This window comes from Anopheles gambiae, chromosome 2 (assembly GCF_943734735.2).
Source record: "Anopheles gambiae chromosome 2, idAnoGambNW_F1_1, whole genome shotgun sequence".
Classification (NCBI taxonomy): domain Eukaryota; kingdom Metazoa; phylum Arthropoda; class Insecta; order Diptera; family Culicidae; genus Anopheles; species Anopheles gambiae.
The window spans coordinates 29,940,878-29,968,309 of NC_064601.1; the positions used below are offsets into that span (position 1 = coordinate 29,940,878).

At 49.4% G+C, this 27,432-nt stretch overlaps 4 protein-coding genes across 4 annotated transcripts in view; all 4 read right to left on the bottom strand.

Annotated features, from left to right (window-relative positions):
• Positions 1–209: 209 nt before the first annotated feature.
• Positions 210–10,066, bottom strand: LOC1273011 (BTB/POZ domain-containing protein 7). The gene is made up of 3 exons (XM_311947.6): positions 8,092–10,066; positions 4,314–7,572; positions 210–4,238 (listed from the first exon to the last, which is right to left on the bottom strand). Exons 2-3 carry the CDS (start codon positions 7,533–7,535, stop codon positions 3,759–3,761), a joined length of 3,702 nt encoding a protein of 1,233 aa, XP_311947.5. The 5' UTR covers positions 7,536–7,572; positions 8,092–10,066; the 3' UTR covers positions 210–3,758.
• A 319-nt stretch (positions 10,067–10,385) lies between these two features.
• Positions 10,386–12,329, bottom strand: LOC1273010 (TGF-beta-activated kinase 1 and MAP3K7-binding protein 1). The gene is made up of 4 exons (XM_061649661.1): positions 12,040–12,329; positions 11,898–11,969; positions 10,757–11,830; positions 10,386–10,675 (listed from the first exon to the last, which is right to left on the bottom strand). The coding sequence occupies exons 1-4, from the start codon at positions 12,138–12,140 to the stop codon at positions 10,546–10,548; spliced, it is 1,377 nt and encodes a 458-aa protein (XP_061505645.1). The 5' UTR covers positions 12,141–12,329; the 3' UTR covers positions 10,386–10,545.
• Positions 12,330–12,480: 151 nt separating this feature from the next.
• Positions 12,481–15,630, bottom strand: LOC1273009 (cell division cycle 5-like protein). The gene is made up of 2 exons (XM_311945.5): positions 15,413–15,630; positions 12,481–15,307 (listed from the first exon to the last, which is right to left on the bottom strand). Exons 1-2 carry the CDS (start codon positions 15,455–15,457, stop codon positions 12,554–12,556), a joined length of 2,799 nt encoding a protein of 932 aa, XP_311945.4. The 5' UTR covers positions 15,458–15,630; the 3' UTR covers positions 12,481–12,553.
• Positions 15,631–16,044: 414 nt separating this feature from the next.
• LOC1273008 (leishmanolysin-like peptidase) overlaps positions 16,045–27,432 on the bottom strand; it is a 33,833-nt gene continuing 22,445 nt past the window's right edge. Inside the window, exons 2-7 of the mRNA XM_311944.5 lie at positions 19,526–19,657; positions 19,255–19,449; positions 18,804–19,189; positions 18,287–18,700; positions 17,913–18,205; positions 16,045–17,834 (exon numbers count right to left, since the gene is read on the bottom strand). Coding sequence (XP_311944.4) covers positions 17,359–17,834; positions 17,913–18,205; positions 18,287–18,700; positions 18,804–19,189; positions 19,255–19,449; positions 19,526–19,657 — 1,896 coding nt within the window. The 3' untranslated portion in view covers positions 16,045–17,358. The remainder of the gene's footprint in view (positions 17,835–17,912; positions 18,206–18,286; positions 18,701–18,803; positions 19,190–19,254; positions 19,450–19,525; positions 19,658–27,432) is intronic.

Consider the following 27,432-nt stretch of genomic DNA (forward strand, 5'->3'; position numbering starts at 1 on the left):
TGATCCAGCCAACAAAAACTCGTCATGCTTCTCCGTTTTTTTGCCGAATTTCTTTCGTTCGTTTCTAAACAACCTCATATATTTAACCATTTTTGGCACAGAAACTCGCTACAGTGTGATACGAAAAACTCCCCCAAATCATTGAGAAAAAAAGAACAAAAAACAAAACAACGACACCATTATATTAATCACCATTCAACGGGTCCAAGTAATTTTTAAAATAGTATTTTATTTTACGTTTCATCGTTTACTTTTACTTTTTGTGTTTTGTTGTGTCGTGCTTTCCACGGGTTCGCCTGCACGCCTTACTGTAACCTTTTACATACCACTTCTACGGCCTTCTTTTTATCAGATTGTTTCGATAACTTAGCATTACTCCCGACAGGAGCGTACGGGGTGGCGAACGTATGTCGCGCATTGCAATTCTCCAACGACGACGACGACGACACACACCATACCATATATCTTTCGTTTTTGTTCCATTCATACACAGACACACACACGTTTACTTCGTAATTCATTTGAATAGTAATAATTATTGTTTATATAAGCTACATACTTTCCGGTCCATTATCGGCTCGCGTCCTAGGATTACCGAAAATCCTTCTTCTGTCGCCCCTGTTTTTCGCAATCTTCCAGATACGTACGAAAGGGATAGAATGTGTGTGTGTGTGTGTGTGTGTGTGTGTGTGTGTGTGTGTGTGTGTGTGTGTGTGTGTGTGTGTGTGTGTGTGTGTGTGTGTGTGTGTGTGTGTGTATGTGTGTTTGCCTGTGTCTGTGTGTATTGGAGGATAGGAGACGGGGAAATGGGTCTGCGGATTAGACACACGCGGATCATCTCGATTGGATTTATCTAAATTTTGTTGTAATTGTGAGACACATCATGACACAGCTGTCTGCAGCCAGAAGTTGACCATTTGTACGAATTCACAGTTGGTCCTTTCAATCGTTCGCTACTCCTCCGCGGGAGACATCAACATCCCCGCGCCAGATTAATGTATTACTGCTTTGTACCAACTCTTTCGCTCTCTCTCTCTCTCGTGAGGATCGCACACTATTGCTTACAGCGATCTAATCGAATAACACTGTTTTTAGTAGCGGATGGTTTGTTTGCTTCGTGGTGGTATCCGGGAAATGTGTAACTTTTTCCACCCTTTTCCTTAGCATCATGGTACACCCTACTATATCGTTTTGTTTTTGTTCTCTTCGTGTTTGTTACCGCTCACAACTCGTCCCAACATCTGTGGTTATTGTTGCATTTCGGCTGTGTGTTGCACCTTTCAACATTATACTTTTTCTCCATCTTATTATACAAGATGACCTGTGAGTTGGCAGCATTCATTGAACGTTTTATATGTTTCATTTTGTAATTTTTCGCTTACGCTTTTGTTTACTGTTGTTACCTACAACCCTTCGTGCTTAATTTCGTTTTCTTCCTTCATTACGTAGCTCTCTGGTTTATGCTAGTTTGCTCTCCTCTCTCTTGAGACTGACTATTGTTATAGAGGGGGAGATATTTGTAGTAGTAAACGGTAATTTCACTTGCTTCGCGAGACGGCTGTGTTCAAAAGTTTGAATGTGTATAGTATTATATTTACATTATGGGGAAGATTGCAGAGTAAATCTTGACACCGCACACTGCACACACTGTTGCAGAATTATACAAATTCACCTTTCGCTTCGAATGGCGGAAAATGGAAACCGAAACATTCATTCATTCATTCATTTTACTCGCTCCCCGCAAGGTACATCTAATATATTTTGCTTGGTTGGGTTTTGATGCTTCAGACGTCTCTTATATTATGCCGAGTGTGTGTGTGTATGTGTATTTTTTTTTACAGAATTTGTTCTCATTGTATTTTCGTTTGTTTGTTTGTAAGGAACATAAACAATTGCTTCTTGAAATGATCTTCCACGCCATCAAATCAATCATAATAAAGCGAATACAAAATAATATCAATAATACATAAAATAGCCAAACAAACCACAACGTGCCTGGAAAATGGTGCTGCTTTTGGATTAATTTCGACAAAAACCTTTTACTGAAATAACAACTTTACCGTACTGAGAGGCTATCGAGCGATGTATGTAAAATAATCCAATGTTTTCTCCGCTCGCTGTATTGCTTATTTCGATGAAACGATCTAAATTAAAATTAATAAAAAAATCTCTTAATTTAACAAACATTTGAAAAATAAATAATCGTTTATAAACTATACGTACGTTGCAAAGGACAATAGTCGAAACGTTAGAAAAGATTCATTAGATGCATACTAATAAGATTTAAAAAAAAAAAACAGAGGCACTGCCACACTCTTCAATGCGCGCTGAAGCAATTATGTATAACTAAGCGGGCGAATATTTATAGTAAACGTAGTCATCATTTTTAACCTAATTACATCGATCACATCTTTGCCGGGTGGTGCCGGGTCTTATTATCGCTTTGTCCCATTCTGCCCCAAGAAGAGCGCCAACAGGAGCGCCCTTACTATACCAACTACTACGGTTTTAATATTCGCCGAACTTGAACTGAACTTTTCGTAACACAGAACCACTGAAACAACTGCCGAAATGTGTTGAAAACCACACTGAATTACACAGTACCGATCCGTAAGATCGTTGCAAATACGTATGTATGCCATTGCATGCTATTGGAAGCTTGTTTATCGATCATTAAAAAAAAAACGCACGACATTAGGTAACTGATTGGCTGCGGACCGGTCGGCTTTGTTCTCCGCTCGAGATGGACTGAATCACGAGCTCCACCACCACCACCATAACTACAATTACTTTACTCGCTCTGTACAAAACATAACCGATGCAGCGAACGATTGCATTTGTTGTTTGTTGTGTTGGAAAGAGTATTTTGTACCAGGCCGGAGCAATAATTTCGGAGCAGCTCTACAACGGAATCCACGCATCGTCGTTATCGTTTGATTCTGCATCATTATGCAATCTGTTCCGGATTGAAGGATGCACTGAATGTTATACCACCGTTAGAGGTAAGTGTGGATAAGAACTATGGGGGAGCGGTTAATATTATTATGTTCAATGTAATCATTAGTATAAAGTCGTATTCTCATTCTCACGCCGCTCGCAATTCCAACCAAATGGCGTATGGTTGAATTTAAAACGCGACTGTGCCCCGGAGCTTTCTCCCTGCACCTCGGCACTCTGGCAACACCCTACACTGCTTGTACAACTTTTGCCACCCACCGCTACACACAATCGTTCTTATTTGTTGCCGTGTCTTGCCGGTCACTGCACAAAGGGAGAAATCTTTTTCAGCGCTTCATGCTCCTGTAGCTAAGGTAAGGGAGGGCGCGTAGTTCAATTTCAAAGATATCTTCCATAGTATTATTCGCTTTAACTAATGCAATTTGTTCCAATAATATCGTACTGTGCCGCAATCTATTATTACACTATTCTAATTCGCTCATTTGTCATTCAGACCTGTCTCGCTTTACCAGCTGGTATGCCACCACAGCACCCTTTTTCAAACCATTCTGCTTCATCTGCTGTTACTACTCACCGTTGCACCAGTTGCTTTGCTGCCGCTCCGTTCCGCACACTACAACTACATTATTGTACGTGTGTAGTATTTTTCCTTCTGTTTAGTACGCTTTCTTTTTGTTTTTCTGTTATGTGCTTTTCTATGGTTGAGTGTATGCGTGAGTGGTTTCGTGTTTTGCTTTTTTTTTTGTTTAGAAAGGCATCACGAAGAGGCAACTTCGATCGGGGAAAACTTGTAGCCTTTTCTATAAGAATCGCGGTGGTCCGGAGTGATATGAACTATGCGGCAGGCTCGGGCTGGCACGGTGCAACGTATACGGCGAGGAAGACCGCTGAGCCAGCGATGGCTGCTGCGATGACTGTGGCTGCTGCTGTTGCTGCTGATGAACTGCGGCACCACCAACCGCATTCAAGAGCTGCTGCGAACCGTGGTGCTGTTGAAGTGATTGCTGGTGCTGCTGCTGTTGCTGCTGCTGGTGCTGCTGACCGCTGTGTGAAAGGGATGCTTGCGAGCCGTGCAGCTGGGAGGAAGCCGCTGAATGGCCGCCCAGAAGCATCGACGACGACGAGGACGACGAGGAGGCGGAGGGTTGCAGGGTCGCATGGTGTACCTGCTGTTGGGACTGTGACGTCGCCTGCTGAGACGTGGATGGATGCATCGGATTCAACAGGTTGCGGGTCATGTAATGATGGAATGTCGTTGTTGCTGGTGTCATGCGATGATGCTGTTGTGGAAGTAAGCAAGAATAGAAACGAGCATTTAAGTATTCGCCCATCCTAACCAATCATCCTTAACTTACCGATATATTGTGATGTAGCCCACCGATAGCTGCGGCACCAATCATGTGACTCGGCCCGTCGCCTAAATCTAGATGCAAACTTTCCGGCACATCCGAACCGTTGCCCACACCGCCACTGCCCGTTGCAGATGAACCAGCACCACCAGCACCGCCGCCGCCACCACCACCACCCAAGTGTAGCTGTCCGAGTGAGGCCGTGGCCATCGCAACATCGGGCATCACGTCCGAAAGATGGCCATCGGAGCATGCACCCATTTCGCTCAGATCCAAACCACCGCCGCCGATACCACCCGGAGGACCAACGGCACCGCCACCGGCCGGAGCGGACAGACGATATGCCACAATGTCTCCGCCGGGGATAACCGATGGTAGCTCCTGTCGACGGTGCGTTCCACCGATCAACGCGAGCGGATTGGTCAGCGACGCGTGGAGTCCGGCCGGTCCGGAACCGTTGCCACTGCTACCGCCCGACCCGTGCAGACCATGCGCCAGCAGCGTGTGCGTCGCCATCGATGGGCGCTGCGAATGGTGAGCTGAGGGTTGCTGCTGGGAGGGATATTGCTGCTGCTGCTGCTGCTGCTGCTGTGGAGGCTGCTGAGGCTGCTGACGGGGGAATGTCATGTTGCGGCCGAAGCAGTGCACGGCGGCCTGTGCCTCCACGTCACTGCCCGGCATTGCCGGCGAAGGGGGCGGCGTCGACTCGTCGTCGAGCGACTGCTGGCTGGCGTGCAGATCGTGCCGATGATGCGCATGGTGATGAGCATGATGCGAATGGTGGTGACTGTCGTGATCGTAATCGGACGGTCCCTTGCTGTTCGCTCCGCTCGCGTCCCCATCGTGGCAGTAGCAGTTGGCGCTCTCGAGCAGTTCCGCCACCTCGTCCGGGAAGTTAAACTCCCGCACCACCCGCAACCGTATCTGGCGGGTGATCTCCGAGCGGCTCGAGAGGGGCAGCGCCAGTGCCCGCTGGCAGCCCGGTGACTGGCGCAGCTTCTGGTCGCGCTTCTGCATCGATTCCATCGTTTGTGCGTCCGGTGCGGGGATCGGTGCGGTCGTCGCTGCCACCACGTCCACGCCGGCGGCCGAACCGCCGCCGAGCGTCGTGCCAGCATTGCTGTTGAGCCGCGAAACCATATACAGCGTGTCCGGAATGTCCGGCATGTGGTGGCGCGACCGTCTCATCCGCAGCAGCTCTATCTGCTGCGACGCGATGTGGTCTTCCAGCAGCACCTTCACCTCCTCGTAGTACGGCATGAAGAGCCGCGGGCGCACAAACAGCCCGTGATTCTTGCCGCCCCGTATCCACGCGTTGATGCGCAAGCTTTCCCGCTCGTCGCCGATCATGTGCGAGGGCGGTGTGCTCACCAGCCCGCGCCGGATCGCCTGATTGAGGATTTCGTTGTTCGGCGGCAGCACGTGATCCATGCGCACGTGCGGCAACAGCTCGGACAGTATCTCGCGCAGCTCCACGTCGCTAAGGTCGCGCTTCTTAATGCCCTTGCGCGTGACCGAGTGGGCCGTGTGGCTGAGCAGATTCGGCTCCCGGTCCTCCATCCGGCGGATCAGCTCCTGCTCGCCCCACTTCAGCACCGCCTGCAGCACCTCCAGCTCGGACGCCTGCAGGAAGTTGTTCTGCAGCGCCTCGATCAGCTGCGACTTGTCCAGCTGAAACAGCACCGGCGACCCGACGATGGCCGAAAACTCCTCGCGCAGATAGTGGCACGCCTGCCGGTACACCCAGGCCGACCCGTGCGGCTGGCTGCCCCAGCGCAGCACCGTCGCGAGCGTGTCGAGCGACAACCATTCCAGGATCAAATCCTCACAGCCCTGCGCCAAGATGTCCAGCTCCAGGAACCGGCCAATCTGGTACAGCTCCATCGCCTCCTCGAGCGGCGACGGCCGGGCACGGCCGGTATGCGTGAGCGCCTGCACCTCGCCGAGGCTGCCGGCGCCGCTGCCGCACCCGTTGCCCCGCAGTATCAGCGACAGATCGACCGTGTCGAGATAGATCGCGTGCAGCAGGACGCGCGCGTACCGCTTCGGGATGACGCCCTCGTCCAGCACGATGCGGGTGGTGGCGTGCAGCGATCGGTCCGTCCCGTGCAGCTGGTGCTCCTCGGAGATGTTGCGCGTCCGGCGCTGGATCATGCTCTTGAAGAACGGCGATCGGGCGCTCAGGATCGCCTTGTGGCACGGCAGCTCCAGCTTCGGCCGGAAGCCGTACTCCGAGCTGCCCGAGTCGGGCCGATGGTAGTCGCCCCCCTCGGACGTGAACACGATGGCCGCGTCCGCGTAGTCGCCCGTCTCCAGCAGATACCGCAGGTCGTTCTCGAGCGGATTGGGCGTGCCAAAGTCTTCCCCTAACCTACGCAACAGGCTTACATCTATGGTCGGATCGTGTGTACACAGGTCGCCGGTGTAGAGGTAGCGCAGCAGCGACGAAAACATGGCCACATCCACCGGCGAGGAGCGCAGCTCGAGACAGATGCGCGCCCCGTACCCGGGGCAGCCGGCGAGCAGATCGCGAAAGTAGGAGCACCGCGCCGACAGGATCGCCCGGTGCACCGGGAAGACCGTGCCGCGGAACACCAGGTCGCAGTCGGTGCAGTGCTTGAAATCGTACAGGCTGGCCAGATCCTGCTTGAACGTGGTTGCCGGCGGGCGGGCCAGCTCCGCCTGCACCGAGAGGTCCTTCAGGGCCGCGAGCGACTCGTACTCCTCGAGCAGCGCGGACAGCTCCATCGGGCTCCAGCTCGAGACGAACTCGCGCAGCACCCGCCCATGATCACAGGCTTTCGACGAGCGGCGCCGCCGAATCAGCTTCTTCTTGAGCGTCGCGAACCCGGTCACCTTCTTGCGCCGCTCGCGCACCGCCCCGGGACCACCGGCCGCACCGATGCCACCGGACGGGCCCGACCCACCGACACCGCACATCGGTCCGTAGCCGCCGCTGCCGCCGCCGCCACCGCTAGCGGACGTTAGGGGCGTCGTAGTAAGCCCCGCCGTCGAGGTAATGCCCGACACACCCAGCATGCCACCGCCAACACTGCCACCGGCCGCTCCTCCACCTCCTCCTACTCCGCCGCCGCCACTAGAGCCGGGACAGTCCGTTGACGCTGTTGCTCCCATCTCCGTCGTAATGCATGGATCGCTGCCACTCTTACTCTCGCACCAGTATGACAGTCCACAGGGTATCAGGCATCCCCATAGGCCAGGATTCATTGTCCAGCAACGACGTCGTCGGCGCGCGGGGGCAGTTCTGCAAAAGGGAAGGAAAATACAAATAGGAAAAAAGAAAAAAAAACAGACACACACCGTTAGTTCAATGTGTCGCCATATGTGTACATGCATGCGACCATAAGGGCGCCCCCTTAGTTTTGGGTTTCGCTTCGGAATGCTAATCTAATTAAGGCACCCAACAACGCATACGCTGGCGTGAAGCCGATCCTTACAGCGTATCATAACAATGAAGCAAACGCATATTACCCATCAAACGAGGGCTCTTCCCTCGGTGGAAGGTTAACGCAAGGCAATCGATATTCATCAACAACAACATATCATTCACCCACCACACACACATACAGACCGCCATTTGATCGATCAAAGAGCCAAACCTAGTATACATTGACGTTTGCTTTATGCGACCAAAATGCGGTGGTGGAGCAGAGTGAGTGCTTTGTGGCAATCGACCACCATTGCCATTACATTTTACCATTACAACAAGGGAAGGCTCTGCTGCATATTCTTTGAGCGTACTTTATGCTAACCGTTTGCTCACCTGAATGCAATTGTGCGGACATTTTTACACCAATGCGAAGAGATGCTTCCGTTCGTTCGCTGTACGTCTCCGCTCGGCTAGGCTAACAAAAACACCTTCTCGGTCGGCAATTATCGCTTATCTTCGGTAGCTTAATTTATTCGTGCCAATCTCGAATCCACTCGAGCGATGCGCTTACACTGCCTCTTACTACTTCGGTGCGCCCGGGAGGGAGATGGCCATCTGGGGATTATGATTTACTGTTTTTCACACACAAAAATTCTCCATCCCAGAACGAACCTATTACTCAACACATCGTTACGTGCCCGAGGTCGAACGGGTAGTATCATCATCTCCTGAGACGCGCCCGTGTGTGTGTGTGTTTGTGTGTTTGTTAGCAAGGGAATGATGCCGCAAACCAAGCACCACGGCTCATATAATTCTTTCCACAATGGGGGAAACACACTATCCTTTTTGCCGCGATTCACACGCGAAACAACACCACACGGCACGACGCACCAGAGCACAACCACACACGCGCAAATTTTGCTCGCCCACTTCGATGATAATTTTGTGCAAGCAGCTATTCACGAACAGAGGCTCACACAGATACAAACGGCACCCACACATACACCGACACACACACACAAGCACTCAACGTACGGTTGTTGGCAGCTTTCTTGAAGGGGGTAGGATGGCCCTTCTTTTCTTTACGACTATCGTTATTTATTATTTGTTACGGACGATATAACCAAACTGCTGCTGCTGCTGCTTCTTCTTCGCCTTTGCCCGGGGTTGGTTGTGGCTAAACAAAAGGAATCCTAACGCACTTCTTTCTCCTTTCTCCCCCTCTACGGGCACGGACGAACACCTCCGAACTACTGCAGGCAGTTGGTGCAAAGGGCCAACTTGTGTTTAGTATCAGCGGTAAGCCATGTTTACATTCTCACTCTGTTTGACTAGCAACCCGATTTGTCGTGTCGATGGATGATTTTCGATCGGAAGGGAAACACCTTCCCCCTTTCCACATACACACTCACACACCTTCTTTCGAGCGTTTCTGCTTCGAAAGAAAGTTTGTTCTCCGTCACTTTCACACCTACGCTGATTCACGCTTCACGACAACCCTTCTTCTTTCTTTACCCGCCGCGCTCTTCGCCCTGTTTCCCCAGACGAGCACCGTTCACGGGGCCTGCTGTTGCCGCACGCTAATGCAGCAAAGGGGACACCATTCGGACGTACTTCATCCTTTTCCCTTTTTCCTTCAAAACACAAACACGCGCGCGCACGCACGCACGCACGCACGCACAGCACTGCTTCCTTCAGCTCCTACGCACGCACTCTCACTCTGTCACTCGCTCGCTCTCGCTCCTTCTAGCATCCACCACCTGAACGCTCCAGGCACACTTGTGTATGCACCAAGCCCAGAAAATGGACGAAGCGCACCCTTGCTTCCCCTTGGCCCCTTCCGGCCCTTCGCCCCAATCGAAAGGGGGTTTGTTTTATGCACCACCGACTGCGCTGGGGCTGTTGGGAGCCCTTTGCCCGCACACAACCACACGCCAACGCCCCTATTTTTCGATGCACGGTTCGGTCAACCCAGCGGAAAAACACTTTTCACCGCACACGCTCGCCCGTCTCTCGGTGACCCCAACACAAAAAAAGGAGAAAGAAAAAAAAAACACACACACACACACACACGAACGGGTTGCGTTTTGGGGCTATGGCGAATCCACTCGCTCCCTTTTTTCCCCCTTCACAATTGTTGCGACGGTCCTGTACGCGTAATGCAAACGTGTTGGGCCACACACACTAACAACGGCACCAGGCTTTGCCCTAACACCGTTCACCGTACCATCGTCTGTATTTTCCAATATTTTCCACCTCGCTGCGAGTGGGCTGAAAAGATGGAAAACAGGAAAAACTCCAGTCGACGACGACGACGACGACGACGACGTTCTGTAATTTTCGAGTTTTTTGACACCAACCCAAGGTGGCTGTGGATGGCAGGTAGGCGCTTTGACAGCGCAGCCGTGACAGATGGAGACGGTGGTACATTTAAGTTTAGATTACAAACGTATATGAGATGCATTTGATTTTTGAATTCATAATTATTGATTGCAATTTCTTTTAGTTTTATAGTCCAACGAATCGATCGTGCAAAAGCCTAATCATTTGCTTCTTTAAGAACACGTATGGAATACAGAACCATTGGTTGTTTGCTTTATGAAATATCACATAAACTCTAGGCCCCAAAATAACGTCCATTTTATTTAAAATCGTGTTCGTACACAACTGAAGATGTGCAATAAAAATTTAATTTATTAAAATGAAGGCATCTTTTCCCCGGTTTATTATGTTGCATATGTATAAACATTCAATCAATAACATTAGCGTTAATCGTGCAATCGAATTAACTGCAACTATGGTACATAGAAGTAAAATAATCAACATACAGCCACACTGCCAGCCACGCTAGTCGAACTCAATGTTCGATGGTAAGGCACCGCGTTTGCGAGCCTCCTCCACGCGTTGGTAAAAATCGCTAAAATCCACGTGCGATCGAATTCTTCGGTTGGGATCATAATGATTGTCCGGTTGCGTGCTGCAGGCGAGAAGAAAGACAATCGGAAATATATTACTCATCACACCCATAAGCCCCTCGGTTGATGCATCTTGCACTTACATATTTGAACTGGTCACCGATACGTTGGTATGGATGGTCGAATAGTTTCCCTCCGTCGGCGTCGCATCCGAGCTGGTGGAGCTGAACGAGGTGGTGGAGTTAAGGCTTCGATTACCGCCGTTCTTTCGGTTCACGAACGCTTTCGGCAGTGCGTAGTTAAAGTTGCGTATCAGTAGCGTCACATCATCCCGGCTGTTGAACGTAACGGAGCGATGCTCTTCGACCAGCTGCATGTACGTATCGTGATGTGCCTGCACTATACGATGCACAACCGATTGGGCAACCCCGCCAAGCGTCGATTGGTTTTGAAATTCCTCCGAAATCATGCGCACCAGCTCCCGATTGCCGGTGGACGCATCGCCCGGGAAAATCTCATGCAATGCTCGACAAAGCCCGCTCGACATTAGCACTAGAAACCGGCAGGCCGGTGTAATCTGTATCCCACCGACAATCTCCGGTTCGAAAATCACTGGCTCTGCGGTTGCACTCGACAGGAAGTTGCAATCTTTGTAGCCCGCCTTGCCGAGATAGTTGCCAATGCAGCGCGTACTGTACAGCGGAACACCCTCGAAGTTTTGTGCCATCAGTCCGAGCCGGAAGAGACGGGCGGCTTCCTCCGCGTTCAGCAGATTGTGGTCAACGCTGAGCTGTGTTACCGTGAGCGTATCGTGTTCGTCGGTTTTGCACAGCAGCGCCCGACAGTTGCCTATGTTGCCCAGGTACAGATGGGACCGATGGATTAGCGCCAGCACCGCGCTACTGCCCACCGACAGGGCGTTGTTAAGGGAGTCGAGCTTTTGCAGCACATTTTCAAATTGCTGCGATATTTCGTACTGATTCATGCCATCCGCCGAGAGGTGCAGCTGAATGGCGGTCTTCGTGGCCACGTGCGGATTGATCGAATCGAAGTAACCCTTCTCCACCGACATGAACGATTGGCGTATGAGCTCTTTGACTGCCTCGTCCGTGTTGCAAACGTTTAGCTGGCCGAGCAGCAACTCTGCCGCCATTTCTTGCAGCGCATTTTCCGCTACCGTCACACCATTGTGCCCCGATAGGATGGCGTACAGCGAGCTGAAACGTTTGGAAAGAGAGCGTAAAACGGGTGCACCTCGTGAAATGATGATAGAAAATAGCTTACGTGTTGTTGTCTGATATGCAAAGGCATTTCTTATCACGCGATTCGTATCCTTCACAGCGGCGCCCATCGTCTCTGTAAAACAATACCGAAATATGATGTTTAGTGAGCAACGGTAGGAGTAATCCATTCGACACACGCGTACTTGTAAATTTGGTTTATCGCTTCACCGACTCCCGTTTGGTTGCACACTTTCAGGTCATCCGTCCAGGACTTTGTTCGGTTGTTGTTTTGCATCGACTCCATAATTATGACTTTGCTGGTGAGGAACGAGTCAGAAACGGTTGATGATCACGGTTTAGCAGCAAAGAAAAGACAAAACTTTTACTTTTTGGAGCACAAAGTGCACCAAACGAAGAAAAGGCCACTGAGAGCAACTCACAGGAGGCTGTTTGTTTACTTTTGCTTGCGGAGAAACAAATCTACTGCAACTGTCAAAACAGCTGTTCCTCCAGTGTTGCCAAACCGGTAGCAATTGATTTGAAAAGTAAAACATGCATGAAATTGTAAACAAAATAGATATTTTTTCCATTCTTCTGTTTCGTTGGTTGTGGTAGAACATTTACGCTATCATTTATTACATCGATTGAAGAGATAGTAAAGATACAAGATGAGTGTCTTTATTAGACTGTCCATAAACAGTAGTTGTCGGTATATCCTTATTCATTCGAAGCATCCTCCTCGTCGTCGTGTTGTTCCATCGGTTCATCCTGCTGCTGCTCCTGATTCTCTTGACCTTCGGAAGTATTTTCCTCACTTTCACAACTATCCTGCCCTGGGACAGATTCCTCCGGGCTCTCGCTTTGCCGTTCCTGCGCCACAGCATTTCCTTCGCCTTCATTCTCTGGCGGTTCATCTTCAGCTGCATTTGAATCGGACGATTCCTCCTGCACGTTGCTGTCCTCCGGTCCGTTTGTGGGATTATCTACCACCGGTTCCTCTTTCTCCTCCACCTCCCGATGCTCCAGCCGGCCGTTTACAAGCGGTTCCCGTTCCTTACCACCCTCCTCATGCTCCTGCACACCATTAACACGTGCTTCCTCCAGCAGGTGGTTCAGTTCCTCCAGCTCCTCGGTCAGCTGTGCGTAACGGTTTTGCAGAGTTTTCTCGCGCTCCGTCTGCCGCATCACATCCTCCGTTAGCGACTCCAAACGCTTCGGTATGGCCAGATCTTCCTGTGCCGCCAAAAACTTGAACGTCGACAGCGCCAGCGAGTTTTGCTCGATCTGCTCGTTCGTGTCCTGGAACTGTTTGACCAACGCTTGCGCCCGTGCCTGATACCCGGCGGTGAGAATTTTCAGCTTCTTCTCTATCTTGCCGCACCGTTTCGCCTCCTTGGCCATGTGCTTTCGGTTGATTTCGAGCCGCTTTTCGGCCGATTCGATGCGGTCCTTCTTGCTGGCTAAGTTGGCACGCGTGTAGCGATTTTGGCTGGGCAGATACAGCACCTGCGAGAGGCATTCCTGCCACACCTGGGTGTAGCTTTCCAGCGACAAGTCTCCGTGGGCCATACCGTGCTTGACGACACCCATTTCCGCGGCCAGCATTTTGCGTGCCTCGTCCAATTCCACCTCGTCGATCGTTTCGTACGGATGCTGCTCCAGATACGCCTGGTATTGGCTCAGCATGGGGCGCTTCACTGACGCGGGTTGCGATTGTTGGATCGGATTGCGCAACGCGTCGTAGTTGAGCATCTTCACCATTTCCTGCTTAACCAGCTCTTCCGCCTTCTGCAGATCGGTTAGCCCGTGCATTTCATTCGACGGGCGCAGCACGGTCGTATTGATTTCCAGCGGGCGGGGCAAGTCACGCTGTATGACCTGGGAGCGCAGAGAAAGCTCCTTTGCCTCTTGGGCAAGCTTGTTGCGCTTGCGCTTCTCGTCCACGTCCGCCTGGTCCGGCACCATCTGCTCCACATCCATCGAACCGTCGTCGGCCGCTTCGTCCGTCTCGTTATCGGGCACCACGATCTCGTAATCGTTTCTCGGCGCTGGGAGGGAAGCTAGTCCCTCCTTGAGCGACGATTTCAGCTGCTTCTGGTACGATTTATAAGCGGCCGGCGTCTCGGCCACACTCATCCCGTCCTCCGTGTTGATGTTTAGCTTATCGCGCAGGAAATTTGGCGTTGCCCCAGGTGCGTGGGGCTGTGTGCCTGAGCCGACGGGAACCATCGCCCCGGAAGCCGGTGTCAAAAAGCCTCCCGGCGTAGCACTTCCGTCCGGTCCGCGGACAGAGCGGAACGGAGTCGCCAGCACGGTATTGGGAGTGGCCACTGTCTGGCTTTGGGGCAACACACCCGAAAAATCCGACTGGTGGAGCGGTGTATTGACCCCGCCCTTGAGAGGTGTCTCCACGTGTGTGAGTGCCATCATGTTTTGAGCCTCCTGCAGAATTCGATCCGTCACCGGGGCGGGGGTCCGAGGGGTGGCAGCCACCTGCGGTGTGATGCTATAGTCCGCCAGCAGCGCATCCGTCGTTTCGACGCCACTTTCCGAAGCGACCTCCTTGGCAATCTCGCTGGCCCGGCCAAGCTTCACGACCTGCTGCAATTCTTGGTCCGAAATTTGCGGCTCCGGAAGGACCAGCTTCGAACGCTTCTTGGCCGGTTCCTGGTTCTTCAGCAGCGCCGTCGGAATATCGTTCTCCTTTCTCTGCTTCAACTTTTCCTTATCCTTCTTCCGCTCGCGCGCCTCCTTCTCGGTGCGCAGCTCCCCGTCGAGCGTTTGCTGCCGCAAGCTGGAAAAGTCGGCCGCTATCGGCACCACAAACTCCTCGGTAGTATCGTAAAACCCGGGTGCCGGTGTCTTTTCGAACGGTACCTCCGAGTTGTAATCGATGCCCTTCAGTTTGCGCTTCCGGTTGCCGAGCCCAATGCCGGCTGCGCGCAGCTCGCGCCGTTTTTGCAGTGCCGCAAGACGGCGAGCTTCCTCCAGCTGCTTCTCGCGCGCCTTACGCTTCGCCTTCTTGCCCTGCGTGTTGGCTAGACGGGCGCGTGCCTCCGACAGCATCTCCAGCTCATCCTCGTCCATGTCTTTGGGATCCGGCCGAGCAGGTTTCGTCTCGGGATTTGGATCAATCTCGCCCGGCTTCAGCTTGCGCGGATCATCCATCCCATCCTCGCCCTCCTCTTTGCGCTGCGCCTGATCCAGTAGGTATTCGTACCGCTCCAAACATTGCGCAGCCGTACGACCGATGATCGGTGCAATCGTGCGCCACTGTGTCGGCATCAGCTTGGCCAGATGGAGCAGTTTTTCGTCCTCCTCGCGGGACCATTCCGTCTTCTTAATGCTAGGATCCAGCCACTCGTACCAACGTGCCTTGCACTGTTTCGCCGACTTGCGATGCAGCAGCGACGCAATACGGGACCATTGGTTTTTGCCATACTTCATGACGGCGGCTTTGAGGATTTCATCCTGCGAAAAGAGAGGTCGTTTTGGTATTTGCATAAAAAGAAAAAAATAATCATGCCGGTCGCGCAGACCAACCCGCTACCGGTCGTCACTCCCAGCATTGCTTACCTCGGTGTTCCGCCAAACACCACCCTTGATCATAATACGCGGCATTTTGAAGGCAGTGCTGTTGGGCCGATCCGATCGTTAATGGGTTGCAAAGGGAATCGATCCGATAAAAACAAGCACTAGACGCACAACGCTGTGCGTATTAAAGCGAAACTTGGCCCGCGATATTACAAACTCTAGCCCTTTTTCGCGTCGAACTAACAAGCTCATGAAATGTCACAACAGTTGCACACCACCAAAAAAAAAATGTTTATAGCTCGGGATCCGAGGGTTGAGGCATAGTGACGTATATCTTCTCATTAGGCCAGCAGCGATTACGCACAACCAGGTTTGAATTATCAGTTATGAATAGTGAATCACCGATTAACAGTAATAATTTTCAATCCGAAGGGATAGTTTCGTTTAGATCCAAATAATAATTCTTTTTATCTCTAGAGAACACATCAAGTGAAATTTAACGAAAAATTATGTATGTTTGAACAAAATGTCGTCATAACGTTATGGAGCTGTGCTTTAACCGTTTTACAGTTAATGATAATAAGCAATACAAACCTCCTTTATTTGCTCTACGCAAAACTAAATCAAAGAGTCATCAAATATTTGTCATCGTGAATTATACTTAATAGCTTATGTTTTTTAGAGCCATGCTTAGTCATACACTTTATTGCCTATTTAGCGTAATTCTTAAATAAAAACGAAAATCCTAATGTTCGTGTAAAACAAATAGGGACAGCGGAGTAGTTAGCATTCGCTAGGCTATTACAAAATGTGATAACAGGGAGAGGCAGGATACATTTGTTAGAAAAGGGGAAAAGAGAGAACGGAAAGATTGGAACACTAATAGCTCACCATGAAAAAAGCACATGAACCATAATGTAGAGAGAATTTGCAAGTACGAGAGAAAAACAAATTTCGCCAAAATAATAAAGTTTATAACCGAACCATAATTCGTATCGCACGTTAAAGCGCACCACGACTAGCGCCGGAAAACCTAATAATACAACTAAAATATCAACAAAACATAATGAAACAGGAGGGTAGGAAATCTTCAAATCATGTTCGCGTACGCGCACACCTCCAGGATGATATCTCCAGCGTAAAGGGATATGATGCGCAGTAAACCGACAATAACTATATAAAAAAATGTGATTTTAAAACAAACGATTTTGATTTACGTACGAGAACGTATGACTTTGGCAGTATTGCGATTCTTTTTAACACCTTTGTGCCTTTTTGCTGTAGGATTGTGTTGCAGTTGGAATGGCCGTCGTTGCGGAAACTGTTACAGAGAAGGAGCACATCCTGCGCTATCGACTATCTTACCGTATGGCAGAAAGGGGATGGGACGTTCTGTAAAATATTCCGCACAACACGTTCTCTCTCGACGAATTTTGAATAAAAACAAAAGCGAAAGACTAATACTGCCCCCGTATTGTTGCCCCCTCGTGGCAAAAACAAATAAAACACGGTAATAAAATCCAATTAAATAAAGTATCACTTTACACGATGGAATGTTGCAGCCATGCGGGTTGAGATAAGAAACGGTGCTTCTTCAAGAAAGGACATACTGTGTCCGGCGTACTGTTAACTTCAGGCAGTTATATACAAACCATACCTTTAATACTAGCTATCAATTGCAGGGTGATTCACGTTGGTGATGTAAGGTCTGTTTGTCTAATTTTGCACTTGAACACACACACACACACACAGTCACTCTCAATTGGTGCTGCCGAATCAGCATCTTACCAACACCGTGCATTAGCACGGGGACCGTACCGTATCCGATGTTATGACTGTTTGCACCGGAAAGATACTGTGAGATGCCGCGGACTGATATTATATCACATATACATGAAATGGTTGATAAAACGGTACGTAGCTACGTAACACACTCGTCCTCGCAATGCACGGCATTGCAGACCATATCGAGCAAGGGCAGCCGTGGATTAGCTGTATATCCGGGGCACGCTCGTGCTGGCGGCCGCAGCCAGCGATAAAAGTATCAAACTCGACAGTAACGTCCGCGAGTGGTGCGTTTGTGCGCCGCTACACTTCAGCTCGTCCCGGGGGTAGAAGCTGTCCGGTGGAGCATCTTCGCTCACCTTGCAACGCTCCCCGCGCCGTTCGAACTCGGCGTTGCAGATCTCTTTGCACGAGGGGCAAACGACGGCACCGCGATGCAGCCACCCTTCGGCCATCAGCTGCACCTTCAGCTTCTGGCCGGCAAAGTAACACTCGAACGATTTGTTCGCAATCAGAATGTGCAGACGGCCTTGCTGGCAACGGTACTGATAGCATCCCGAGCCCCAGTGCTGCCATTCGCGCGTCTGCCTGCACGACCGTTCCTCCCACATGTTTTCGCTGTGGTCGAAACACTTCGACGTGGCGCCGTACGATTCGAGGGCGAAGTTTTTCTCCGGCTCTGCAAGAAACACACGCAAAGGGTGAGAGGGTTAAGCAACGTCACTGCGCAGGTCGATCAGCGCGCGGTGCAACTTACTAGGATTGTTATCCTCAAACTGGCACTGTGATCCACGAACGACTACATTTTTGCTGCGCCAGGTAAACTCCTGTATGTAGGGGCAGTGATCGGCAAGGGAAACGGATCCACCGTAGTACCCTTCCTCGCCAACAGGAACGTGCGCTAGCGAGTCAAAATTTTGGTATTGCGCTGGCAGTGGCGTAGTGTGGCGCACCAGATTGCACAACGCCACGGAACTTCGATCATCGGTGCATTCCGTTTGCAGCGGATCACGTTTCACCTTTGCGCAGAACGGATGTATCGAGCGTCCTCTGTAGAATACAAGTTTTGGGAATCAATTGTTTGCCACATCCACCAAGACGATGAGCCTTTTTGGGCCACTTGCACTGTACCTTAGGGTGTTGGAGGTGATCCAATCCTTGCAGCTGCGCATCGCAAAATTGCAACCCAATCCACGGCCCCACGTCAGCGGTGATGCCATGCTGTAGTTGGCCTTGTACCATCCCGAATCCTCCATCAGCGCCAGCGTGATGCGCGAGAAGGCCGAACTCTGGGTGTGCGAGCCGGTCATTGCTTCGTTTTCCAGCACCCGTTTTTCCCAGTGCGTCAGCGCGGTACCTTCGCCACCCTGGTCCTCTAGCTCGGCACCCTCCAGCTTCTGGCAGGCGAAATGATCGCGAACCTCCCGCACCACACGCGGCGTCACGAACATATCGATCGTCCGATTGATCGTACCGTCCCGTACGGCCCAATCAGTGCGGACCACCTTGCGGATGGTGTCATCACTCCACTGGTGAATTTGAAACCTAAGTGAAACCAGAGAGCAACAATTAGTACCTCATCCGATCGTGACAAATGCAGCATTTTTCCCGTCGCAAACACAGCCACTCCCGTGCGCAGACAACGTACTTCTCATTCAGATACGGCTTTCCGGTGTCCGGTTTGCGGGGCGTTCGCGGTGTTCCATCATCATTGCGAAAGAACGCGTACAGACTAACGGAAAAGCCAAGCGCGTGCAGTATCTCGTGCTTCACCGTAGACAGCAGCGTCTGCAGCTCTTGCGGTTTGGTGCTAATGCTGTCCGGACAGAGGTTGGCATGGCCCGCAATCGGGCGATCGAGCGCTGCCTCCTGCTGGCAGTGGGCCGCATACGCCACCGTAAGCCCTTTATGGCACCGTTCCGATTGGAGCGCTGAGACGTAAAACACAAAGTCCGCGTTCGATATGCCCGGACCGGCCGTTGTGTTTGCATCTTCGTGACAATCCTGCCCGGTAGAGTTGCACACGCGACATACCTGCAAATAAGAGAAATATCGTGATGAGACACTATTTCGGTTTACAGGTTTCAATATCAACTTACATCGAGATGATCCGGTGGAACTTGTACTTCGCCACAGAGCGTCACTTGCTTGCAGGAATCGATGCAATAGGTCATAGAGTTCTTCACAAACACCTGACTGCTTTCACACTTCCGGTTCAATCTTATGGTTTCCTTTGTCTGGCGCACCATTAGGGCTTGCTCCCAAAAGCGAACCGCTTCCGGTAGGATTGTGTTCTGGAATTTCGTAGGCAAAAAAAGGTGTTATATTTCACAATTTTAAACGATACGGTGTTGACATTGTAATACTTACGTTTATAAGTGAGAATTTATCGGTATCTAAGCGGTAGACGGATTCATCGTACACGATCAGTATTCGAAGTGGTTGATCGATGCTCCGCTTGCGGATCACATGCAGCGGTTCGAGCTGGACTCCATGCACAACCTAAAAGAAGGGAAAGAAGGGAAAAAGGGGAATTTTCACTATTAGTTGTTTTCGTCATTCTGTAGTAAAACCGTGCTAAAATGAAGATAAGTTCCTTGACAATATTTTACATTTTCCCCCTTTTTTCAACCATCGATCCTCATCCTTAGATACAAAACACGATCTATCAAAAGTTTCTCGACAACAATTGCCAATGCCAGAGCAAGAAAAATAAGATGAAAACTTTTGCTATACTTTAGATTGTCTTCATCACTCCAAGGCGTCCAACGCACGGGGCTATCTAAAATTAAAATCGATCCGGTTATTAAAGCGAGTTTTTGTTTCATTGCTCTCACCGCTTGACAAATGACAAAAACTAAAACCGTCCTATTTTTTTTTTAAGTTGCCAACAGTAGCGTGCAGAACTAGGTGAAAATGAAACCGGTACCTTTTTTTATCTCGCTGTACGGTAAACTGATCTCAAACACGATCGTTTCAAATACTAACACAAAGCGAAGGGAAACGATTGGTCATTTTACAGAGCTCATTCTATTTCTTTTGATGTGTAGTAGATTTGATATGGATATTTGATAAAGCTATGCTATTAAAAAGAAGCAGCATATAGGCAGACACATAATGGAGCAAACATAGGAACAAAACGAATGCCCTTTGACGCTGCGAAATGAGCTAAGCCAGATGCACCAGCTGACTACCAAGCAAGCGTGCATATGACGCACTCCTCCGCTTGGTACTCGCGATCATGTAGGCCTTACTCGCCCCTTTGATCGTACAAATTCAATCAGCTGCTACAAATTGCTAATGCCTTTCTAGCAAGGCAAGCCCACCGGAACCCCTCAGTGCATACCTATGGAGGGGCGAGAAAGAATCATGCTCGTTACGAGTTATTCTTGGGAAATTACTAATTTGCCCCGAACCGGTTTATTTTAATGTGGCTTTTTTTTCGCGAACCCACGTAACACACCACCACCAAAGAACATTTCGGTAAGCATGCCCCGGCTGTGGCAGTAATTTTCACCAGATTAAAGAACCATTAAGGTCCAGCGCGCCGTTCTTTACTTCTTAGCAGCGTTGAAGCAATCGCGCGTCACAAATGATCGCTGCCAGGCCGTGCTCCGCCATACGACGATCGCTACAGCTTTCTCGCCGGCTCTTTCTCCTCCCAAAAGCGAAAGGATTGGAGGTGAAATATTAGCAAAAACCACTCCCTTTGCGGCGAGGCAATTTCGGCCCGGATTACGTCATGTACGGCTCTGAAGGACAATCTTGTGCCTGGCAAGCTCGCCCGGCCGGTGCTGCTGTGGTGATGCCGGTTTTTCGCACGATCGAAACACGCAACGGTAATGAAGCTAATGAACGTTTCGCAAATCATATGTTTTTCAGCGGGAATAAAAAATGTAAAGAACGGAACGGGGAGAAACAAAAATAGTTACAAATGCACTGCCTTTAGTACGCATCCAGCAGCATACATTAAAACCGATTATCGATCGTTTGGAGTTCATGTTTTTTTTGCTGGTTTTTGCTTGTTACTTTTCTTCAGTTAAAATCGTCTCATGGGAAAAGGAAGAAGGATTGTAGACCATTTTTAACTGTCCTGTCCTTAAAATGTAACCTCCGCACAAGCCCACAAATCGATCGTTCGTCCCATCCATCAACTTCAGGCTATTATTCATTAACTCATTTCATGTGCTGGGTTATAATCTGATTGGTTCAACTGTAGATATGTAATCATTTAAACGATTTCCCCGTCACCAGGTAAGACTAGCCACAGTTCGAACCCTTACAGAGGCGGGGATAGTGGAAAGAAACGGTCTTTTCTACTTTGTTTCAAATGATATGTAAGCTTGCAGGAAAATAAATTGGAAACAACGGAAAGAAAATGCACGCGAAACGCGATTCTTCAGCGCGTTACGAAACCCGCCCGATAGCGAAAGTGCAACGGCCCCCTTCGGTGTCGGTCAGCACCATCCCTCTCGCCTGTACCGCCGAGTGGTATTCCGGCTGGGGTTGATCGTGATGTGACGGCATTGATTATGAAGCCATCGGGCCAAGTCTGGTAAGAAAAGGCCTTCGTACGCCAAAAATCCAGATGGATCTTTCATTGCGGACCATACGCGACGTGTTGTTGGATATCGAGCAATAGAGAGGTGATAATTGCTATTATCGCACCGTCCGACAAAGTGAAGAAGATGAAAGTGATAAGAGATGTGCTCTGCTCTTCGTACACTTCAGCCAAACCACTAGGAGGCAGTGAAACTGTTTACGCAACACACGATCAAATGCCAAAAAAAAGAAAGACAGAAGACGATAAAAACTCGCTTCACTCAATTCGTTCAACATCCATCTTTGGCATAATTTGTGTTTCACTTCCTGATAAAGATGAACTTTTGCCAACCGGGGGGGAGCATCGCGTTATTAGTGAGCAGAGCATTTGAATGCACATATCATTATCGCGTGCTAAAGCCGTCCGAACTTGACCGTTCGGTTGTCTGCCATGGTGACATCCGCGTCGCTCAAGCGGTGGAAGGTGGCTTGCTTTGATGATGATGGTGATGATGATCGTTGATCGTTACGGTTAACTACTCGCGTTTGTGCGGTGGGCCGGACCGGTGGGCTGTTTCAGGGCCATGATCATGGTGCCTTTTTTTTGCAATCGAGCGAGTTAGTTTGATGATAGGGTTTCCCAAAATCAACATCGTGTCCGTTCAAGGTTTGGCCGCCTTTAAGTGCGGCATTGCTACGCACTACCCTTCTGAAACGATCGTGCGGGGCGCGTTAATTATGTTCGGTTTCTGAGCTTACCGTGGTGTTGCGATTTGTTTGTCAGGGAAGGGCACTTTTAGTAACGTGGTTGTGAGAAGAAGTTACCATTTATGAACGAAATTATATTGTATTTTGTTAACTCTCCAGATATCGAAATAGGTTTGCCAACCGCTTATAAAACATGATCTTGCTTTCTCCACCAAACATCACAATACCAGTATTGAAGTACACAAGTTTCGACACGAAATCAATCATCGTTTCCGCACCGGGCTTGCACCACGCTGGCGCGTGAAATCGATACCAAAAATTAGTCACCCGGTGACGCGGATTGCACCGTGGCAAAACGAGCTTTGCGACACGTTTTGCTGCAGGGCGGAATTAAAGCGATGTCTTGCGCTCTGCCAGCCACGACCTATAGCCAGCGGGGTGGCGAAGGTTGCTGGTTGCTCTAGCACAGATCATCCTGTTGCCCGCTGCCCGATTTCGTATTTTCACCAACGGCAAACGATGCCGGAGCGGGCGCGATTTGCATCTGTCCTGCAGCACACTATCTGGCGATCCTGCCCCCGACTGCCTTGCAACGATGGCCTCCTACTGCCTCACGGTTCAGGGCCGTTGGCAGTGGCCAGTGAAACGAACCGGTCCGGGTGAACACACCGCCAAACCGCCAACGTGGTGCGATCGAACGAAGCCGGTTGCTTTTGCTGATGCAGAGAGATGGAGAGTTGCGGATATGCGAAATGGCACTCACAACAACAACAAAAGGCCCCCGGCCCCGCTCACACAGACAGCTGGCCGATTTTTCCAACAATGCTCGACAGTGTTGAACTATCCGGTCGCGTATATAATGTTTCCTTTTTCTAGACCAGCTTTTGCGTTACTACTCCGTGAACGACCCGGACCGGTCGCGATCGTCGGGAGGTTTTGGGGTCGAGATTGATCTAGTTGGATCAATCGCTAGCTTTCAATCGTTTCTTTTCATAGAAGAGGCATCGCGAGATGAAGGGAAAGAAGATAGTTAAATTGATTTAGAAACGATTAATTTCACAGTCTCAATCGCTTGTAGTGATCAATGTGAACAGAAACAACGATTTACATTGTAGCTAATAGTGCGTTGCTCATTTCTATCATGTCTTATGCTTATTAGTTGAAATCGTATAAATCTCTATATAAATCTCGATTAATAAGACCATACATACGATTTAGATAAGCATGCGCATGGCCAACAAGTCAAATAAATAAAACATTTTAATCAAACTTTCATACTTTTTTGTTAAAAATTAGTTATTTATACATTATTTACTATTTTTCCCAAAATTTTAGGTACGTCTCCTATCCTGTATTGACAAAAACACGGCTGTTAGGTCACTATCCGACGATAAATCTTTCACCTAATCGTAATTGGAGCAGTGCTAATCAGCCAGATCGTGGTCGATAGCTCAGAACAGACTGTTAACTGAAAGAGCAATGTCTACAATATACAGCAGATAGTTTACAACCTCCCATTTAAGTGTTTTTTAGTATCTTTTTACAGGTTGCGGAGCAGCAGCTACTTCCAAGTGAATAAACGGCGTTCGTCGTGTATCTCGACTTCATATGTGACCAAATTATCCTACCATTCGGATCACTACCATTGCTTATAATCGATAGGAAATTACTTGGTGGGAATACTCGAAGTGATCTTCATCGAGCATCGTAGCTTAGTTGTCCTTTCTGTGACGCTCTGGAACGATACTCGCCAACGGAAGCAAAATTACCACATCCAAGCTCTACAAACTACTTCCCACAAGAAGGTTCATTTAGAGCAAGGTTACAATAAACTTCTTCGGTATAGAATATTGCATCATATGCTTCATAAAAAACAGCAACAGAATGGCAAACCATTTACAAGACATCACACTGAGTCGTACACGGGAAATACAAACGAAAACTCGCTTTACCTAACCCTGACACAAACTGGCAGCTCATTGCTTATGGAATAATCGTTTACGACTATTAAACAAACTAGAAAGTGTGCAAAGCACGGCAGACCAACCAGATCGTGAATGGCACCCAATCGAACAGCATACATACATCACTTCCTGGCAAACACACTGAGAGAGAGAAAGATGCCAGGTTTCGCATCGCGACACAATTACGCGTTCGTACGCCAATAAATGGCTGGCTACAGCCACACATCACCACTATTTACAGCAAGTTGTGCAGCAACTCTCTTCCTCAACCGTACCATAAAACGTTTGGCGAGTGCTCTAACGCGAAGCCTGTCAACTCTGCACCTTGCAAAAAAGATCCATCTTAACGGCGCTACTGGCCGCAAACACACACACAACCACACATCAAATGATGCTCGTTGGAATCAGAACAATGAGGAAGTAGGCGCAACACCCCTTTCAAGCAAGCGCCAACAAGCCATACTGTGAAAGGTGCGCATATCCCACAACAACCAAACGACAACAAAAACCGGCCCAACAGCCCGGCGCAAACAACATGGTTCTTCTTCGACACAGCCAAAAGGCCACGTGACAACCGAAGATGTTTAATGATGTAAGCAAACAGCACCGGGGGAGGTTGTTATTTTGTCTTCCCCCGTATTACCGACCGCGACAGATTGGTCGCGCAAGCTACACCATCCAACACCAGCCAGCGCCGGAGCTACTACACACTCGAACGGCGATAAGCGACGGTCCATGCTGCTGCTGCGGATGGCTGGGAAGCTCACCACGGCACAGGTGGAACAGCGGGCCAAAAGGTGACTGTAGAGGGCCTGGGAACTGGGAAACCGGAGCGAAATGGGAAACACACAACGCCGCGCAATGCAAATGGCGCAAATGGGATGCATGGGCAAAAGCGAAAAAAGTGCCATTGGCCAAATGGGCAGGCGGCAGCCAGCGCGCAAGTCCCCCTTCGGAGATTGCGAGCAATGCAAACACAATTTTGCTGCCGCCAGGCTTTGGCTTTTTTGTGTTCCTGCCACTCCGCGCTACTACCTCACCCCCACGCGCTGCCGAGACAACAATTATGCCCTTTGGAAATCAAGATACTTCCTCGATCTGGGCCTGTTTCAGGTTTCGGGTAGGACTGGGCTATGCAAGCGCAGCTCTCGAAGTTGTGGCACCGCACCACACCATGTGAAACTGTCACGGTTGTCATTGTTGCTTGCACCGGACTGGCTGGCAGGCTGGCTGGTTGTGGCTTTACCACGAAAGGGAGGTCGTTTCATCGACGGCCCTCGGGGGCACCATTGTGACCGACATTCGATTATGTCACGGTGCCGCTGTCTGTCTGCTCACAGCCATCAGCGGAGCTGGTCGTCATCGTCTTCGGCAACGGTATACTTTAGCGGAACTGGTGGGCACGACCGGAGCAACATTTTTGTCATTTATTTTTGTCCCAAAAATTAGCCGGTAACTCTTGTTTGGTGCAGCCGCTTCCGCGTCATGCCAGGCGAGTGGCGGTACCGGCAGACACACCGGTCGTCGGGGAGGGAGGGATGAGCCTGGCCGCAGCGGCTAGGTACCGCCGTTTGCAATGATGAACGGCCAAAGATAAGTCAATATTTTGTTTGTCCGCGTGAAAGTGAAACAGAAGGAACATGGCGAAGGCGTGGGGGGGGGGGGTGCTGGTGCGCTGTTGACGAATTGACTTTTGCTGTAATAATATGTACACGTAAAATTAACGATATTTCCATCGCTGAACGTAGCGGAAACGGAGCACGTGGTACAAAACAAGCCACACACACCTGCTTTTAGCTGGGGGAAAGAAATTGGAAACCGTAGAAGAAAGGGTCATTTTTTGGTGTCTCGAAGTGTGTTGAATACTTGATGATAAGTATTATTTATGGTTGAGTATGCACAAAGGTTCCAAAGCACTCGATGAACGGGTTTGAATTATATTTAATAATCAAATTTGGAAATTCGGGCCATTTTAATTATTGCTTCTTAGATTATTAGAAGAATAAATTGGACAAAAGTACTATGATTAACATATTTTAAAGCTATAAATCAATAAACAACTCAGACAATTTTGTTTAAGTTCCACCTTAGCACAGTACCGTTGCTATTGACTAAATGGTCATATAAGTAGACGCACCGACTTGTACAAAGCCGAACGATTTCGATTCCAATACAGAACACCGGTGTCCCCTCTCCTTTAATAATGAATTATTTGTCTGGTTTAAATAAGACAGTCGTTGGTAAAGTCTGTTGGACCTCTATTGAGGAAGACCTGACCGACGAACAGGAGTAAAGAGTTGTTTAAAATATCACTAAATTGTGACGCTTGCGACTACTTAGAAGTACTAATTGCGTTTAACTGCAAATCTATCACGTTGTGAAGCTTTTTTTAAAATACCGATAAGCTTTTACGACACCCTTGAAATGAATCATTTACCTATGCAACAGTTGACTCACTCAATTTCTGCATTAAAAGCATAACTGCCCAGAAACTGCTTGCTTCTCCGTGTATTTCCTGATAAAAATAAATAAATTATCGCAAAGCCAAACTTTACGCCTCTTGGAGTGATATCCTTTCCACTAATAACATACCGCGGCGATAAACGTGTTGTGTTTTTTTTCCTCCTCCTTTCTTGACAAAAGCCCGTGCCCGGACCACGCCGATAACGATTGCTTTCCCAAGTGCAAAACCTAATAGAACCCGTTTTATTTTTCATCGCTGCTGGGCTCGGTAAACTACTCCGCGAATAGTGGTAGCGCTTTCTTGCTAGCGCGACATCACCGCTATCGCTTTTTACCAGTAACTGCTTTTATCTTCCCTTGTCACAGGGCCGAGAACTGTGCCCACCCGTGAAAGCTGACAAAAGTGAAAATAATGATGTAGGTGATGATGACGATGACGGTGTTTCAGCAGCGGCAGGAGCTGAGAAGTGGCAGCGAAAGTGAATTATCGTGTCATGATGTTGTTATGCAGCGTCTAATGGGTGTGGGTGGTAGTAGTAGTAGGCCGTGCATTTTCCAGAGCAGCAACTGCCAGAATGCGAATGTTTATTTCGAGTGAAG